This window comes from Mobula birostris, chromosome 14 (genome assembly GCF_030028105.1).
Source record: "Mobula birostris isolate sMobBir1 chromosome 14, sMobBir1.hap1, whole genome shotgun sequence".
Taxonomy (NCBI): domain Eukaryota; kingdom Metazoa; phylum Chordata; class Chondrichthyes; order Myliobatiformes; family Myliobatidae; genus Mobula; species Mobula birostris.
In genome coordinates, this window is record NC_092383.1 from 55,843,070 (window position 1) to 55,860,917 (window position 17,848).

Here is a 17,848-nt window from a genome sequence, read left to right on the forward strand (position 1 = left end):
AGAGATTCTTACTACTTGTGGGAAGTCCATCAATACAAGATAGTCTCAAAGTTATCCAATAAGGAATTCATAAGAAATTTCTTTATGCAATTACTGTAAGTGATTGGAGCAAATTGTATACATTCTGTACATCAGAAAGAAGGCTGGTCAAACAAATGAGGAAAAGAGAACAGACAAAAACTTCAGGAGTTTTACATGAAGAAAGACTGGAGAAGGCTTGAATGTCAGATAAATATTGATGTGGATTAGTTGAGCTGAATGACCTGCTTTTATACATTTAACAACTCCATAGTTGCCAGCTTCTCTGGTCTGCCTGCAACAGCATGTCTTCGCACCAAACACCTTGCATGTACTTTGCTATTTCATAAAACATTTTGATGCTTTCAAGGTAGCAGAATAGCAAAAAAAAAACACCTATTGAAGCAAGTCAAAAACTTTTCAACATTCACCAGGAGAGCTACTAGGCATCTCTCAAATGTAACTAATTGTAATATATTTCCATGAATGTATTTAATTCTTCACAGAACTCTCCTTACGTTATCCTGTGCAGACTTCTCCGGTTTCGAACAAAGCATTTTTTACAAGGATTAGAGTATAAAGTGAAAAGCCGAAAATATTTGAAAATAATGCTTAAAGTTGCCATTTGTTATAATCAGCATAATAAGACCATAAGTCATAGGAGCAAAATTAGCCCATTTGTCCCATCAAGTGTATGAATTCCACAGATTCACTGCACTCTGGCTAAAGAAATTCCTCCTCATCTCTTCTAATTGGACCTCCCTCTATTCTGAGGGTATGCCCTCTCGTCCCACACTCACCCACCATAGAAAACATCCTCTCCACATGTACACTATCTGTGCCTTTCAATATTTAATTGGTTTACTGAGATCTCCCCTCATTCTTCTAAATTCCAGCAAGTACAAGCCGGAGCCACCAAGTGCTTCTCATATGTTAATTTTTTCGTTCCCGGGTGTATTCTTGTGACCTCCTATTGAAACCTCTCCATTGCCAGCATAGTATTTCTTAGATGAAAAATTGTTCATAATACTCCAAATACAGTCTGACCAGTGCCTTATAGAGCCTCATCATTGCATCCTTGTCTTTTATAATCTACTCCTCTGGAAATGAATGCTAACATTGCATTTGCCTTCCGTACCACCGACTCAACCTGCATGTTAACCTTTAGGGAATTCTGCACAAGCCCTCCCAAGTCCCTTTGTACCTCTGATTTTTGAATCGTCTCCCCATTTAGAAAATATCCGAAGCCTTTATTCCTTCTACCAAAGTGTATGAACATGCTCTTCGCTACATTATATTTCTCATTATTGCTCAGTCTCCTAATCTAAGTTCTTCTTTAGACTCACTGCTTTCTCAACACAACCTGCCACTCCACCTATCATTGTATTGGTTGCAAACTTAGCCACAAAGCCATCAATTCCATCATCCAAGTCACTGAGTACTGTGTGACATGAAAGGAAGCAGGCTCAACACCAACCCTTGTGGAATACCACCAGTCACCTGCAGCCAACCAGAAAAGGCCCCTCTATTCCCACTCTTTGCCTTCTGCCAGTCAGCCAATCTATTCTGATAGTATCTTTGCTATACTAACATGGGCTCTTATCTGGTTGAACAGCCTCGTGTGGCACCTTGTTTGAGGCCGACTTTCTGAAAATCCAAGTAAACAACATCCGCTGACTCTCTTTTGTCTATCCTTCTTGTTATTTTCTCAAAGAATTCCAGCAGATTTGTTAGGCAAGATTTCCCATTAAGGAAACTATGCTGACTTTGGCCTATTTTATCATGTGCTCTCACGTACCCCAGAATATCATCCTCAATAATGGACTCCAACATCTTCCCAACCACTGAAGTCAGGCTAGCTGGCCTATAATTTCCCCTCTTCTGCCTCCATCCCTTCTTAAAGAGAGTAGTGACGTTTGCAATTTCCAGTCCTCTAGAATCTGGTGATCTTGAAAGATCATTCCTAATGCCTCCACAATCTCTTTAGATTAGATTATGAGGACACTCATTCCTCATTTATTGTCATTTAGAAATGTATGCATTAAGAAATGATACAATTTTCCTCCAGTATGATATCACAGAAACACAGGACAGACCAAGACTAAAACTGACAAAAACCACATAATTATAACATATAGTTACAACAGTGCAAAGCAATACCGTAATTTGATAAAGAGCAGACTGTGGGCACGGTAAAAAGAAGTCTCCAAGTCCCAATAGCCCCAACATCTCACGCAGACGGTAGAAGGGAGAAACTCTCCCTGCCATGAGCCTCCAGTGCCGCAAACTTGCCGATGCAGCACTCTGGAAGCACCCGACCACAGCCGACTCTGGGTCCATCCAAAAGCTTCGAGCCTCTGACCAGCCCTCCGACACCAATTACCGAGCAACATCTCTACCGAGCGCTTTGACCCCACCCCGGCCGCCGAGCAACAAGCAAAGCCGAGGACTCAGGGCCTTCCCCTCCGGAGATTCTGGATCACACAGTAACAGCGGCAGCGAAACAGGCATTTCAGAAGTTTCACCAGATGTTCCTCCGTGCTCTCACGTCTTCCTCCATCAAATCAGAATTGTGCACGGCACCCTACTTGACAGATAATAGATATTCATCACCGGAGTGGCCGCTGCGAGCTGCGTCGCGCCCCCATCTTCTCCTTGCCTTTAGCTACCTATTTCAAAACCCTGTGGTGTCCATCTGGTCCAGGTGAGTTACCCTTCCTTCAGACCTTTCAGCTTTCCAAGCACCTTCTCCTTAGTCGTAGCAACTACGCTCACTTCTGCCCCCGATAGTCTTGAACTTCCAATCTGTTGAGAGCTTCATCTATCTGTGATCACCCAACCTATCCACAACTCCTCTCCTACCAGCTTAATTATTCTTGGGTGCATTAGGTTTTGTGAACATTTAACTGTGGTGTCCAGGAAGTTCAAATCTGTTTTCACACTGCTTCACATGGGTTTTGAAACTGTAATCTGTGAAAGTTTGAATATGGCATCATTGTTAATTTTGGATTGAAGAGAGAAGGGAGGTGCATTTTTTAAAATCTCAGATACCTTGTTTGTGGAGTGAAACTGAACCAAAATCTCTCATAATGTGAACAAAAACCTCAAATAAAAATTGTTGTAATTGGAATATTTTTACAAGGTGTTTGAGGGATTCTCTGTATACAGTATAAATTATTACACACACTTGTTTGTAAAAATTGAAATTCTGCCATATAGATTTCTTCTACTCAGTTATTTTTTTTTGTGATGAGAAATCGAACCTACATTGGAGAATAACTAATGAGAAAATCTGCAGATGCAGATCCAAGCAACACCCACAAAATGCTGGAGGAGCTCAGCAGACCAGGCAGCATCTATGGAAAGGAATAAGCAGTCAAAGTTTCTGGCCAAGACCCATCATCAGGCCATGAAATCACTCAAGCTTAGGGAGGTTATGATGTACTGAGACTGCTCTGATATTAAAGTCGCTTTGGCAGGAATCCGCGTAAAGACCGGAAGGAAGTGGCAGGCACAGGAAGCTGTCGACAGAGTGGGGGCACGGCTGTGGCACAATATTTTGTTGGGGCAGGCAGGACTGGGTTGTTTTGCCAAACCACGCTACAACAAAACCCGTGGAAAGGAGAAGCGTCAACTGGTTCCGAACGAGATATGAGCAGAAGTGGAGGAAGAACGATACAGCAAGATGGTTGGCATGTACAAGCAAGGCGCCTGGACTAGATGGGAGCATGCGAAACCTCACAAATTCACCTGGACAAAGCTCTGGAGAGCCGAACCATTGCATATCAAGTTTCTCATCCAATCAGTCTATGACGTTCTCCCAAGCTCGACCAACCTGTACAGGTGGGGCATGGCAAACACTCCAGTATGCCAACTGTGCCAGAGGAGGGGCACCTTGGAGCATATCCTAAGTTACTGCTCGAAGGCGTTGGGGGAAGGGCGATACCGCTGGCGCCATGACCAAGTCCTAAGGTCTAAGGTGGATGCAATCAGCACAGCGATTCAAGACAGCGAAAATCAGCACACTTCCAAACAGTCCATCACCTTTATAAGAGCGGGGGAGAAGGCTCAACATTGGCCTAGCTCCTTGGGAGGGCTTCTTGCCACTGCATGAGACTGGCAGCTCCAAGTCGACCTAGGGAGGCAGCTCAAGTTCCCAGAGAACATCGCAGCCACTCCGCCCCGCCCGGACATGGTGTTAATATCGGAGTCTACAAAGCAAGTGGTCCTGCTGGAACTTACTGTCCCCTGGGAAGACTGGATTGAAGGGGGCAATGAGTGCAAGAGGGCGAGATACACAGATCTTGTTGCAGAATGCTGGAGCAATGGCTGGAGAGCTCGCTGTGAGCCAGTCGAAGTTGGGTGCCAAGGCTTTGCTGGCCATTCATTACAGTGGACTCTAAAACTCCTTGGAGTTAAAGGACTGCAGTGCAGAAGAGCCACCAAGAACATTCTGGAGGCTGCTGAAAAGGCCTCGCGGTGGCTGTGGATCCGGAGGGGGGCGGAATCCGTGGATTTGTGCTCCACTTGGACACAAGTCGGGGGCTGATCACCCCTGGCTAGGTCAACCGGGCGAGGGTATCTGATGATTAAAGACCCAAAACACCCTATGACCCCGGGTTCATCACTGAAGACGTGTCCAAGTAGCACCAGAAGGTGTATTCTACAACTAAAAAAAATATTGACTGTTGTCTTTGTATTCACTGTTCTCTCCCAATAAGCATTTTTAAAGAGGTTAACTGCAAATTTCAAACTAAAATGTATCTAGAATTCTGATTTGCTTTGTGCTTTTTGGTTTGGAACCATTCCTGTACGCTGACTCTGACATCTTAAAACCATTCTTCTTCATTCCCCACTCTGGACTCTTACTTCTTCTCATCTGCTTATCACCTACCCCTGGTGCCCCTCCTCCTTCCCTTTCTCCCATGGCCCACTCTTCTCTCCTAGCAGATTCCTTTTTCTCCAACCCATTGCCTTTGCCACCTATCACTTCCAGCTTCTTTCTTCAGCTCTCCTCTCCCACCCACCTGGTTTCAAATTCATCTTCTAGGTTGTCCTCCTTCCCCTCCCTCTACTTTCTTATTATGGCATCTCTCCCCCTCCTTTCCAGTTGGTTTTGGCCTGAAATGTTGACTGTTTTTATTTCCATATGTGATGCCTGATCTGCTAAGCTCTTCCAGCATTTTGTGTGTGTTTCTCTTAAAAACATTGATTTGTATACTCTAATGAGCAAAGAGTGGTGAACTGTTAAAATCAAGCACATGTAGAAATATTTGCTCTTCCATAAAATTAAGTTTATTCTTTGTACCTCAGCAGAATTGCAATGTTATACATGAACCAAATTTGCACTGGGACTGTATTGAATTCTGTGAAATGGTCTACAAATTGTTCTTGTGTATAGCAAGAAAAGAAATGGATACACTCAGTGGTTACTTTATTAGAAATCTCCCGTACCGAATAAAATGGTCTCTTAGTGTACGTTCATGGTCTTCAGCTGCTGTTGTTACAAGCACCGATTCGGCAGCACAGCAGATTTGGCAATTGCGCTCGTGAATATGCACGTGCCAGCTAATTATTATTAAATTGTGATAGTACTTAATTCCATTCATTCTGTCGTAGTTTTGTCAAGACTTGGACACAGCACAGCAATGCTTCGCTGCCTGTTTGCATTCGGCCTGACCGGACTCTGAAGACTAGCGGTATTCGTTTAATATTTAGTTGTTCTTTTCAGCCGCAGTGTAGGCTTTGTTTTCCATTTGAGAGTTTTAGTGAACGGCCCTGTTTGGCCTAGCGTTTATTGTTTTCTTTTCCCTTTAACACTGTTCGCATTAAAGTCTGTGAAGTATCGACCTGCTTCAGTGTCTCTCACTCTGCACTTGGGCCATATCCACACCTGGTGACAGCTGTAGCCTGTCCTTTTCAGGGTTGAGCTTCTGCACACCACTCCATTCAGAGATGCCAACCAGAATTTGCTTTCTGAACACCACTGTTACAACATGTGGTTGTTTGAGAACCTGTCGCCTTCCTGACAGTTTGAACCAGTATGGCCACTCCCTCCTGACCTTTCTCATTAACAAGACCTTTTTGTCCACAGAACTACTGCTCAATGGATGCTTTTTTGTTTTTTTACACTGTTCTCTGTAAACTCTAGAGACCGTTGAGTGTGAAAATACCTGTAAATCAACAGTTTCTGAGATACTCAAAGGACCCTGTCTGGCACCAACAATCAATCCACAGCCAAAGTCACTTAAGTCGCAGTTCTTCCCCAACCTGATGCTTGGTCTGAACAACAACTGGACCTCTTGATTATGTCTGCGTGCTTTTGTTTTGAGTTGCTGCCACATGATTGGCTGATTCGTTATTTGCATTAACATACAGGTGTACCTGATAGGGTGCCACAGTAGTGTAGCCATTAGTGTGACACTGTTACAGCTTGTGGTATTCAGGAGTTCGGAGTTCACTGCCAGTGCCGTGCTGTGAGGAGTCTCTCTATTCCTCCTTGCGGAATGCCTGGGTGCTCCAGTTTCCTCCCTTAGTCCAAAGACGTACCGAGTAGGTTAATTGGCCTTTGTAAATTGTCCTGTGATTAGGTCATGGTTAATCAGGTTTGTCGGGAGTTGCTGGAATGTTGTGGCTCGAAGGACCGGAACAGCCTACTCCATGCTGTATTGCTAAATAAATAAATAAAATGGTCACTGCATCTTAAGTTCCAATATCTATGGAACTGTATCTCAGTAATAACCAGGCCCTTTACAAAGCAGAGCAAGTAAAGAGAAAAAATAAGATTGTGTCAAGAATAAATGGCAGTCTCTTCAAGCCTTGCTATCCTTGAGGAAGAGTCATCTATCTTATTATATTCCCCAGCAGGTCCAGGAAGTTTATCAAGCTGTCAATCACATTTTTTTGTGGGATAGCATGATTAATTCATCATAATAATAGCTGTGGGTGGGAATAGATGAATTTATATTGATATTGGTGCACGGTATTCGGTAGAATATGACTTATTTGAAATTTGTACTTGGTATTTATCATTTTCTCTTAATTTCCACTATCTTCCTTTGCATCTCAAAAGGAGAAGTTATGGCCATTAAAAGTGATGTTTTTTGCCAAGCATTTACATGATAAGGGAGCATTTGTTCAGTAATGTTATTCAACTAGCCTGCTCAGTATGTCTAATAACTTACAACCTTGAGTTTGTTCACCTGCGCCTTGATTACTTTTGAACTAGTGAATGTCTGTATTTGGAAACTGACAGATCCAAAAATAGTCAGGTAATTGTGAGATAGATACTCATCTCTGCTGGCGGTGGTGAAGTGAAATACTACATTACCCAACAGGTCAAAGAAGTTTATCAAACTAGCAATCAGATTTTGAGTTACTTTGCCATGAAAGATGCATTTCTCTCATTGTTCCAACTCTGTATGATATTTACCTGCAGAGTTTGAGAAAGGCCTTAGCTATCTTTTGGTGAGAAATGGTGGACTGGTGTATGCCTAGCACTCTGAAAATTAAAATAAATAATGCCCACAAAGTAGGAGAAGGCCATAAGAAGATAGCAAAGCGTTTTCAGGTAGCCGTTTCCTCAGTTCGTAATGTAATTAAGAAATGGCAGTTAACAGGAATGATGGAGGTCAAGTTGAGGTCTGGAAGACCAGGAAAAATTTCCGAGAGAACTGCTCATAGGATTGCTAGAAAGGCAAATCAAAACCCCTGTTTGACAGCAAAAGACCTTCAGAACAATTTAGCAGACTCTGGAGTGGTGGTGCATTGTCCTACTGTGCAGCGACACCTGCACAAATATGACCTTCATGGAAGAGTCATCAGAAGAAAACCTTTCCTGCGTCCTCACCACAAAATTCAGCATCAGAAATTTGCAAAGTAACATCTAAACAAACCTGATGCAGTTTGGAAACAAGTCCTGTGGACTGATGAAATTAAAATAGAACTTTTTGGCCGCAATGAGCAAAGGTATGTTTGGAGAAAAAAGGGTGCACCTCCAAATCCACAATGGACTACCTCAAGAGGCACAAGCTGAAGGTTTTGCCATGGCCCTCACAGTCCCCTGATCTAAACATCATCGAAGATCTGTGCATAGACCTCAAAGGAGCAGTGCATGCAAGACAGCCCAAGAATATCATAGAACTAGAAGCCTTTTGCAAGGAAAAATGGGCAAAAATCCCCAAACAAAAATTTAAAGACTCTTAGCTGGCTGCATAAAGCGTTTACAAGCTGTGAGACTTGCCAAAGGGGGTGTTACTAAGTACTGATCATGCAGGGTGCCCAAACTTTTGCTTGGGGCCCTTTTCCTTTTTTGTTATTTTGAAACCATAAAAGATGGAAATAAAAAAGTAATCTTGCTTAAAATATTAAAGAAATGTGTCATCTTTAACTTTTGGAAATCAGGTCATCTTTTACTCACTCAGCTATTCACAGCAACAGAAATTTTGATCGGGGTGCCCAAACTTTTGCATACCACTGTATATATATTCTGTTTGGGTGTCATTTTACTCTGTCTTTTCTCTTGTCTTCTCGTTTTGTTTTATTCTGAGATGGCTCTTGAGATTTGTTAAATTTTGACATGCCTTTTATGTTTGCAGTTAATCTAGTTCCATATACCTCTTGTTTTTTTTGATGTACTCCATGGCTGTTGGTTGATCTAGTGAAGAAATGTTCATAGTACAACCTTCAGTCTCCCAAGTTCATGGCTCAGACTGTAAGTTAAGTTCATAGGGATGGGTTTAAGCCGGGGGTGGGGGGGTGGAGGTTAGGTGACAGGTTAAGGTTTAAGGACAGAGAGGAGGGGCAATAAATAAAGTATCAGGGGCAGGAGACAGTTGTCAGAGTTCAGGTTCCAGTGCTCCGCATTTGAAGGCTAATGATTCCTGAGAACTGACATCGTGTCTGCAGCCTCTGAGGACGAAGGCCAGCGATCACTGTGGCCGATGACCAAGGTCGGCGGGTCCCATGGATGAGAGTTGGTGACCACCACCCCCCTCCCCCAGGTCAATGAGTCGCGAGGTTATGGCCTGAGGGAGTCCGGAAGTCAAAGTCCAGAGGTCGGTGAGTCCTGGGGTTAGTACCCAGAGGTTGAGGCCTGAAGATAGAAGCCCCTGGGTCAGCTTGTCCAGAGATTTGGTGTCTGTGAGTGTGGGCCAGGGTCTGGAAGTTGGACCCAATGTCTCTGAATCAGGGGCCAAGCACTAGAGGTTGAGGCCTGGAGGCAACCAGTCGGGGCTGGAGGTCTGACTGGCTCTGTGAGGGTGGGAAAGGGACATGTTTTGTTGTTATTTTGTTTTTTTTGTGTGTTGTTGCTTTTTTTTTCTGCTGAACATGGTGGGCATGCTATGTTGGTGCCTGGTTATGTGGCGCCACTTGTGGGCTGCCCCCAGCATATCCTTAGAATGTGTTGGTTGTTTATGCCAGCAACACATTTCACTGTGATAAAAAAAATCCGTATCTTCCACTCTGAATCATGTGCCATCGTTACTTGCCATCCATCAGGCCAGGTCTGGGTTTTGTGCAAACCTTGATGCATTTGGTTATAGACTGCTTTATGATCTGAAGGGTGCTGAACGTTGTGCCATCATACTTCTGACCTTGTGCCTGATGGAAGTCACTGATGAAGCAGCTGTTGGAAGGTTTGGCCCAGCCCACAATCCTGAGAAATGACTGTGGCTGAGATGATTGATCTCCAACACTGCCATCATCATCCTCTTTTTTTCTTTTTCAATATTTTTGTTGATATTATGTAAATTATATAAATACAAATACAAAATTGATAAGGATACAAGTAAATAATACAAATTACATTACATTTAAATCACAATAATATGATCATAGTATCCCATATTCCAAAACAATCATGTATAAAAAAAGATTGAATTATGAAATGAAATAGAGTCAAATAATTGTATTTTATTTAAAAAACAATCTACCCCCACTACCAAAATGAGCTGGTTGGTAAAAAAAAAGAAGAAAAAAGAAAAATACCTTACCATATGATATTATAATAATAATGGCTCAGATCCATACTTTAATAACAGTTCAAAGATTGTGAAAATAATTCAGAAAGGGTCCCCATCATCATCCTCAGCACTGGTTTGATTCCAGCCAGCAGAGGGTATTCTTGCGCCCCCCCCCCCCCCCCCCAATTCACATTGACTTCTGTCTAGCCATGGCTCCTTGATGCCATTTTCAGTCAAATATTGTCTAGATATCAAGGACAGTTGCCCTCATTTCACCTCTTCTGTCTAGGTTGGGACTAATGCGGTCAGCAGTTGAGTGAATTTGATAGAATGCAGCTTCTGTGAGCAGGTTGTTGCTAGCAAGTACTGCATGAGCGCACAGTCGATTATCCCTTCCATCATCACTTTGTGGATGATCGAAGAGTGGTATTCGGCTAGATTGGGTTTTTGTGGATGAGACATATCAGAGCAATTTTCCACATTGTTGGGGAGATGCCATGATTGTAACTATTTTGGAATAACGTGGCCAAGGGCTCGACAAGTTCTGGCGTACAAGTCTTGTATACTAGTGTCAGGGATCAGAGCCTTTGCTGCATCAAGTGACTTCAGGCTATTTCGTGACATCAGGTGAAGTGCTCAGACTGGCATCTATCATGCTGGGGACCACTAGAGGAAGTTGAGATGGATCATCCACTCACCACTTCCAGCTGATGATTCAGCTTCCCCTTTTGTACTGACGTGCTGGGCTCTCCCTTTGCTGAGAATGGTGGTACTGGTGCGGAGCCTGCACTTAAATTGTGATCCACAACTCGCTGATTTCAGTAAGGATTGCAGAGTTGTGAGAAACAAAGAGAAATGAAGTTTCTTTTTAATGACATGAGGTTCTGCGGATGCTGGAATCTGGAGCAACACACAAAATGCTGGAGAGACTCAGCATGTCAGGCATCATCTATGGAGGTTTGATGAAGAGTCTCAGCTTGAAACATCAGCTGTTTATTCCCTCCATAGAAGCTGCCTGACTTGCTGAATTCCTCCAGCACTTTGTGTGTGTTCCTTTATAGTGATTAGAGTTTAGTTCATTTTAATAAGTTATTTAGCTGATTTTCTTTTCAGTCATTCAGAATCATTTCAAAATCTTGGCAGCTGTAAACAATCTTGGAAGGTTTCAAGAAAGGGGTTTTAGTGTACTGTTTTAAATGCTGCTATCTAATCTCAACGGTATTCAACCAGTTGATCTGTCTGACTCCTGTACACCTGCTGTTGACAGAATTTCAGATGGTGATGAGGAGACGTACAGCTGTGAGGTAGGTGAACTGGTTGGGTGGTGTCACAGCAACAACTTCGCACTCAACATCAGTGAGACCAAGGGATTGGTTGTGGGCTTCAAGAATGGTTAGTCGAGGGAGGGAACACACACCAGTCCTCATCAAGGGATCAGCAGTGGAAAGGGCAAGCAGTTTCAAGTTCCTGGGTGTTCCTGTTAGATCTCTGAGGATCTAACCTAGGCCAAACATATTGATGCAATTATAAGGAAGGAATGGCAGCAGCTATATTTCATTCAAAGTTTGAGGAGAGTTGTTATGTTACCAAAGGCATCAGCAAGTTTCTATATATTTACCATGGAGAGCATTCTAACAGGTTGCATCATCATCTGGTATGGAGTGACCACTGCATAGCATCAGAAAAAGCTGCAAAAGGTTGTAAACTCAGCCAGCTCCATCATGGACACTAGCCTCCCCAGCATCAAGGATCCCCCTCAAAAGGCAACAACTCAAAAAGGTGGCATCCATCATCAAGGATCTCCATCACCCAGACATGCCCTCTTCTCATTGCTAACTTCAAGGAGGAGGTGTAGGGGCCTGAACACACACACAGAACATTTCAGGAACAGTTTCTACCCCTCAGCCCTCAGGTTATTGAATGGACAATCAACCCATGAACACTTCCTCAGTATTATTTTCCATCTCTTTTGCACTACTTATTTAATTTATTTTTATATATATATATATATACTTACTGTAATTTATAGTTTTTATTATTATGTATTGCAATGTGCTGCAAAACAGCAAATTTCACGACATATGCCGGCGATATTAAATCTGATCCTGATTCTGGCTATCAGGCCAGGACTTCTTCATTCAGCTGTTAAGTAGAGAAAAACTGAAGTGAAGCAAGTTTTACAATAACTGTCTATTTCTTTTCAGGAATGGATTGGAGTATGTCAACTTTGAGATAATAATACTAGCAATATGAAGGATCTGGTTCAACTTTGATTATAACTGTGAATTTAAATCTAATGCTAATATATGAAAAATAAGCATGTAAAAGAAAGGGATCTGATGTTTTTGTACTGTATTTTGTGTTTGATTTCAGCTTTTGATTAAATGGTTCAAAATATATTCATTGTAAAAAGTAGGTCATCCCAACTGATGATTTTGGCAAAACATGCCTGGTCCTTTGTAATGTTACGTAATTGAAATGCAAATAATTTCTTTGTCATTAGCATTTGGTTTTTCCTGCAGTGTTTTATGGGGAATTATTCAGAAACTGTTTATTGTTGGGAAAAATAACTTCCCTTTATCTTAAGCACAAAATAATCTGCAGATGCTGGGGTCAAAGCAACATTCACAACACACTGGAGGAACTCAGCAGGTCGGGCAGCATCAGTGGGCCACTGATGCTGCCCAACCTGCTGAGTTCCTCCAGCGTGTTGTGAGTGTTCCCTTTATCTCGTTTTTACTCCATGTACATGTTTGTGGAATGCTATGCAGTGAAAAGTTTGCGTGGCTGAAATGTTCTTTGAATTGAAGTTCAGAAATCTCACTGCACAGGGTGACTAAATCCAAGTGATAGTTAAGTTCCTGTGGTTGCAGTACAACAGAACATAAGAGTTGAGATTTTGAAGTTCATCATACTGTAGCTTTTTGCGTCAGTTCCTTCAGCATGTGCCCAGTTTTCAACTAAAACCAAGACAACTGGGATGGTTTGGTGAAACATTGTCACTTTAGACAATTAGTTGGAGATGTAGAGTTGGAGATGTAGAATCTGAAGCTGATGTAGAATGTCTCACTGTATTCACCAGATTCTACAGCAACAGCTCTTAAAGACAATGGTTCTTAGCAACTATTGTCAGGGCTGGTCATTACATTCTAGAATCATGGTACTGAATGACAGCAAATGTACCACACTGGAATAATTTAATATTGCATGGGAAATAATGCTACTTGGCCATTTGACACATCATAGACATGTTTGTTATCAGCCTTGGGATTTTTGGATCCAGAGCAGATTATCAAAATATTGTATGTATTCCAATATAGTAGTAACTTTCCATTTGATGTGAGGCAACTTACTTATTTTTTGGTAATCTTACCATATGTTTAAGATGACTTTGCATTATTTCTATCTGCTTTTCTTTCAACAGATGTAGTTCACACGTTTAAGGTCATTGAGAAGATCACTTAAGTTTTTCAAACTAATAGCATTCAACTACGTTTGATTACTGGTTTGACAGGGAGTATTCTATGGTCAAGGGGGTGATTTGTTTTTTGTTTCAAATCTTCTGGTTGTCACTCTTTCTCTTAGTGATGTACACCAGAGAATTGATCCTTTGAAAATTTGGTCTGCCTCATTATTTATTGGGCTCAGTTAGTGAATTGCAGAAGGCTGCTCAAGCTGCAGAAAAAGAAACATCTAAATGGGGCAGCTGGATAGTATAGCTGTTGTGCAATCATTTTATAGAGTCAGCAGTTCAATGCCCGTTGCTGTCTATAAGGAGTTTAAATGTTCTCCCTGTAATGGTTTGGGGTTTTCTCCGGTTGTCCCAGTCAATCAGGGTCCAGTGCCCATTGCTGTCTATAAGGAGTTTGACTGTTCTCCCTGTGATGGTGTGGGGTTTTCTCCGGTTGTCCCAGTTTTCTCTCACACTCCAAAGATTTAGGGTTAGGGTTAGTGATTTGTGGGCACTGCAAGCATTATCAGCATAATCCTCACTGATTTGATTTGATGCAAATTACACATTTTTCTATATGTTTCAATGTACATGTGACAAATAAAGCTGATCTTTAAAACCCTTCACCCTGAATTCTCATCAAGGATCAATCAATCAATCAATCCAAATCACAAGTTAGATATTAGTTGGACTCCCCTTGGTTTCTCTCCTCCTCCAACACCTGCTCAAAATGTTGTGCTTTTACAGTACAGAACAAAAACTAAGGCTGGATACCCCTTGGTCTCATTATTCAGCAGCAAGTAGTGTAGTTACTCATTGATGGGCTGACGTTTTGGGTTTAGTTGTCTTTCCTTCCTGGCAGTGATAATAACTGTGATCAATTCCTACTCTACCGTTTTCATATCATCCATGGGGTGGGTGTTCTTTCTGCTATCATCCCTCCCACACTCTGGTGCACCAATCGCAAAATGCATTTTACTTTGCAACACTCCTCCTGATTTTAAAAGTCTTAAAAGAGAAACAAAGCTTCCTTTTTACCAGCTCATCAAGCTGTGCCCTCAATTCCAATTCCCTTGATTCAGTTGGTTTTGTGTCAATATTGACAGTAACCATTAATGGTGAAAATGTCAGTGTGATACTTTTGAACTCTAATTTTCCTGATTTCCTTTTAGAGCTCCAGTCTCCACATTCTTTTTTTTAGAAACAAGCTGCAGAAGAAGCAGGCCATTTTTTTTTCAAAAAGACCTGCTTTTGATTCTTTTATGTGTTCCTTTCTATTTGCATGAACAATTATAAAGTCTTATCACGAAGATTTTAACCACAAACTTTCCCTTTTGCTAAGATTGAATGGAGGTCAGTGATTGAGAAATTGAATCTGTTTCAAAGAGTTTACAACTGCAAAGTAGGAGTCGATTGTTAAGGCATGATTATTTTTATTTGGAGTGGAAAAAGTATCATTTTCCACTGGTAGATTGGAGCATACACTTTAACAGTTAAAAACAGTAGGCTAAGTTATATTACCAAAAGCAGTTAATTCCTAAATCAACAAATATAGTTCTCTACCTACAGCAGTTCATTTCTGGAATTATTATCAAGCTAAGTGCCTATCTCTTATCTGTGTTTCAGGAGTTTGCCGCACTAACAAAAGAACTGAATGCCTGCAGAGAACAACTTTTGGAGAAAGAGGAAGAGATCTCTGAACTGAAAGCAGAGAGGAACAACACCAGAGTGAGTAATGAAATCACACTTCACTGAAAGAATAATCATTGCAAGGTTCAACTAAAGGACATGGATAATACTGCATTTATTCAGACAGAAGAAAACCAGCATGATAGTTGGTCACTTTGTGCCATTGTTTACAATTTCAATGACTATTTGTGGTAGTTGTCATGAGTAGTTCATTAAAATCAAGCAATGTTATTTCTCCAACAAAGAAATTAGGCTTTAGTTAGTAGGGCATAGAAGTCACTCCCTTTTTTTTCTCATTTTCCCCTCCTCTTCCAATGTTTTAAGTTTGTGCTTCGCACATATTTTGTCTGAACAGCTGGGATCAAGCACTCGGGGCTGCTGCATTAGCGTTCCTGAGTTTCCTGGTGCTATGTAACTTTGTTGGCTCACATTGTGGTAAAGGTTTATAGATACAAATAATTCTTTGGCGTTTTCTCTAGCAGTCACTCTTTGTGCGAGGTAAAAACCTAGCCAATCTTAACACTATCTTCATTTGACATTACAGCTTTCAGAAGGCTGAGAATGACTATCGAAAATGTAGAATTCTCTGCTTTTCCCCCAGCCCTTCTAGCTTTCAAGCCTGAACAAAAATTCTCGGAACATACTAAATTAATCTGCAAATCTTACCACTCCAACCTGTTCAACATGGATTGGGAGTTTTTCTGCTGCTCTCTTGGATAAAATGTACTTACAAAAAGAATCTTTTGACACTTTGGAAAATTTAAAGCTTGGTCTAATTTTGCTCTGACAACAAAAACAGAGGGATCTAACAAAGTTAATTGTTCAGGAACTTTATTTGAAACTGACCCAGCATTTTTACTTAAAATGAAATAATCTATTTTTTTCTAATGTTGCACCAGTGGCAACTGTGAAGAACAAAAGGCAGTCACTTATCTCTAATATGGATAGAACTGATATATTACAGCAGATGAATACCCAATTAAGTTGTTTGTTCTTGGACATGATGCTATCTTATTTCATCCATGATAGCTCATTGGCAGTTGGTATAAATCCTAATTTTATATCCTCTTCTTGTATATTACATATATTCTTCCCAAATTTCCTCCATTGAAATTACATGTTCCTAATGCAATTATTTCCTTACTATGATTTTGTTTACTGGCGCTTGACATGACTTGATTCTGCTTACAATTGCTGACACTTTAGCTTCTTACTGTCTCTATCCAGATTGCCTCGTTAAGAGTCCAGTATGCTCACTTCCAAAAATTAAAAGAAGTTACTTTAAATCTTAAGATATAAAACAGAAGCAGAAACTTTTGTGAGTGTGCATCTGGTTAAATACTCTACTTAAAAAGTAGTTCACAATTTAAATGGACGACTCTTTGTACAGCACAATGAAAAATGACCAAATCCTGCTGTCAGCTCAAAACACACAAATGAGCAGATATGGGCAGATAATAGTTCATTAAATCACAAGACGTAAAAATCAGCAAACAGTGTAATTGAAAAAGAGGGGCCCACTGAATTTTTTTTTAAAAAGCTACTTTATAGGAAGAAAAGGAAGATTTGCATTGGAACATTTATATCCTCAGATATTTGAAAGTAGTTCAATTCTAAGAAATAGTTTATACTTTTGCCAGTGATGTAATATGTAGGTAAATTGTGCATAGTAAGGCAAAACCAAATTTTTTGTCATAACTGCAAGTTTGTGTATGCATAGATGCAATGAAAAAACGGGCTTGCAGCCGTGTCACAGGATTATAGCATCATAAAAGCAGCCTTCACAAGAAAAATAAATTAAACGTAAATTATACACAAATTTTACTAGATCCCACAAGCAGTACTGTGTTTTACCTCTTTTGTTAAGTATCATCCAGAACACTAGGAAATAATCTTTTTTATTTAATAATGCTCTCCAGTTTTTCTACATGCACTATACCAGCCTCAGCTTAACTTTTCATCTGAAAGTTGTCACTTTCAACACAGTGGCTCTTTGTTAGATAACCTTGCGGGGTGAGCCAAGATCCTATTGCTGGGTACTGCAAAACATGAACAACATCTTGTATTTATTGAGTTCTTTAATGTAATAATACATTCTTAAGTGCAGTCTCTGTATGTTTTCAAACAAATTGCACATCAGGCCACAAGGAGATTGCAGGGCAGGTGAAGGCAAAGGACTATTTTAAGGACAAAAGGGAGGCCTAGAGCTTTGGTGAGACAACTCATTGTCCTTTAGCCTGAAATTAAGCTGACAGTCAATGATGGATTTAAGTTCAGAAGTAACAAGGACACCAGAATTAGAGGAATGAAAAGATCTTAGTGTAAAGTGATGGAGATGAGTGATCAAGTAATGGAACACCTGAAAGCAAGACAATGATTTTTCTTAAAATCAACATGTCGCATACTGGAGAGTCAATATGGTGCCCAAGGCTGGGGAAAATAGATAATACCACCAGTGCTGTCTTGGCAAAATTCTTCACCTTGACTGGAAGGAGAAGCAAGCCAATATTCTGTCCTATGTTGACTTCCCCATCAATGATGCCATAAATACAGTCACCTTTGCCCAGCAGCCACTTTTATTCTTGATACCAGATTCCTAAAGCAAGAACTTTTCCATTTTTTTCATGTGTAAAGAGGAAAAGATTAAAGGATGTGCTCAAAATTATCTTGGAAAAATTACAAAATTCTCCACTGACTTGGGAAAACTCAGTTCATGACTGTCAAA

General features: G+C 40.9%; 1 protein-coding gene across 1 annotated transcript in view; it reads left to right on the forward strand.

Moving 5' to 3' along the window:
* Window positions 1-17,848, forward strand: part of ppfia4 (PTPRF interacting protein alpha 4) — a 747,438-nt gene that overhangs the window by 533,834 nt on the left and 195,756 nt on the right. The window contains exon 2 of the mRNA XM_072277740.1: window positions 15,061-15,162. Within this exon, the coding sequence (XP_072133841.1) occupies window positions 15,061-15,162 (102 nt within the window). The remainder of the gene's footprint in view (window positions 1-15,060; window positions 15,163-17,848) is intronic.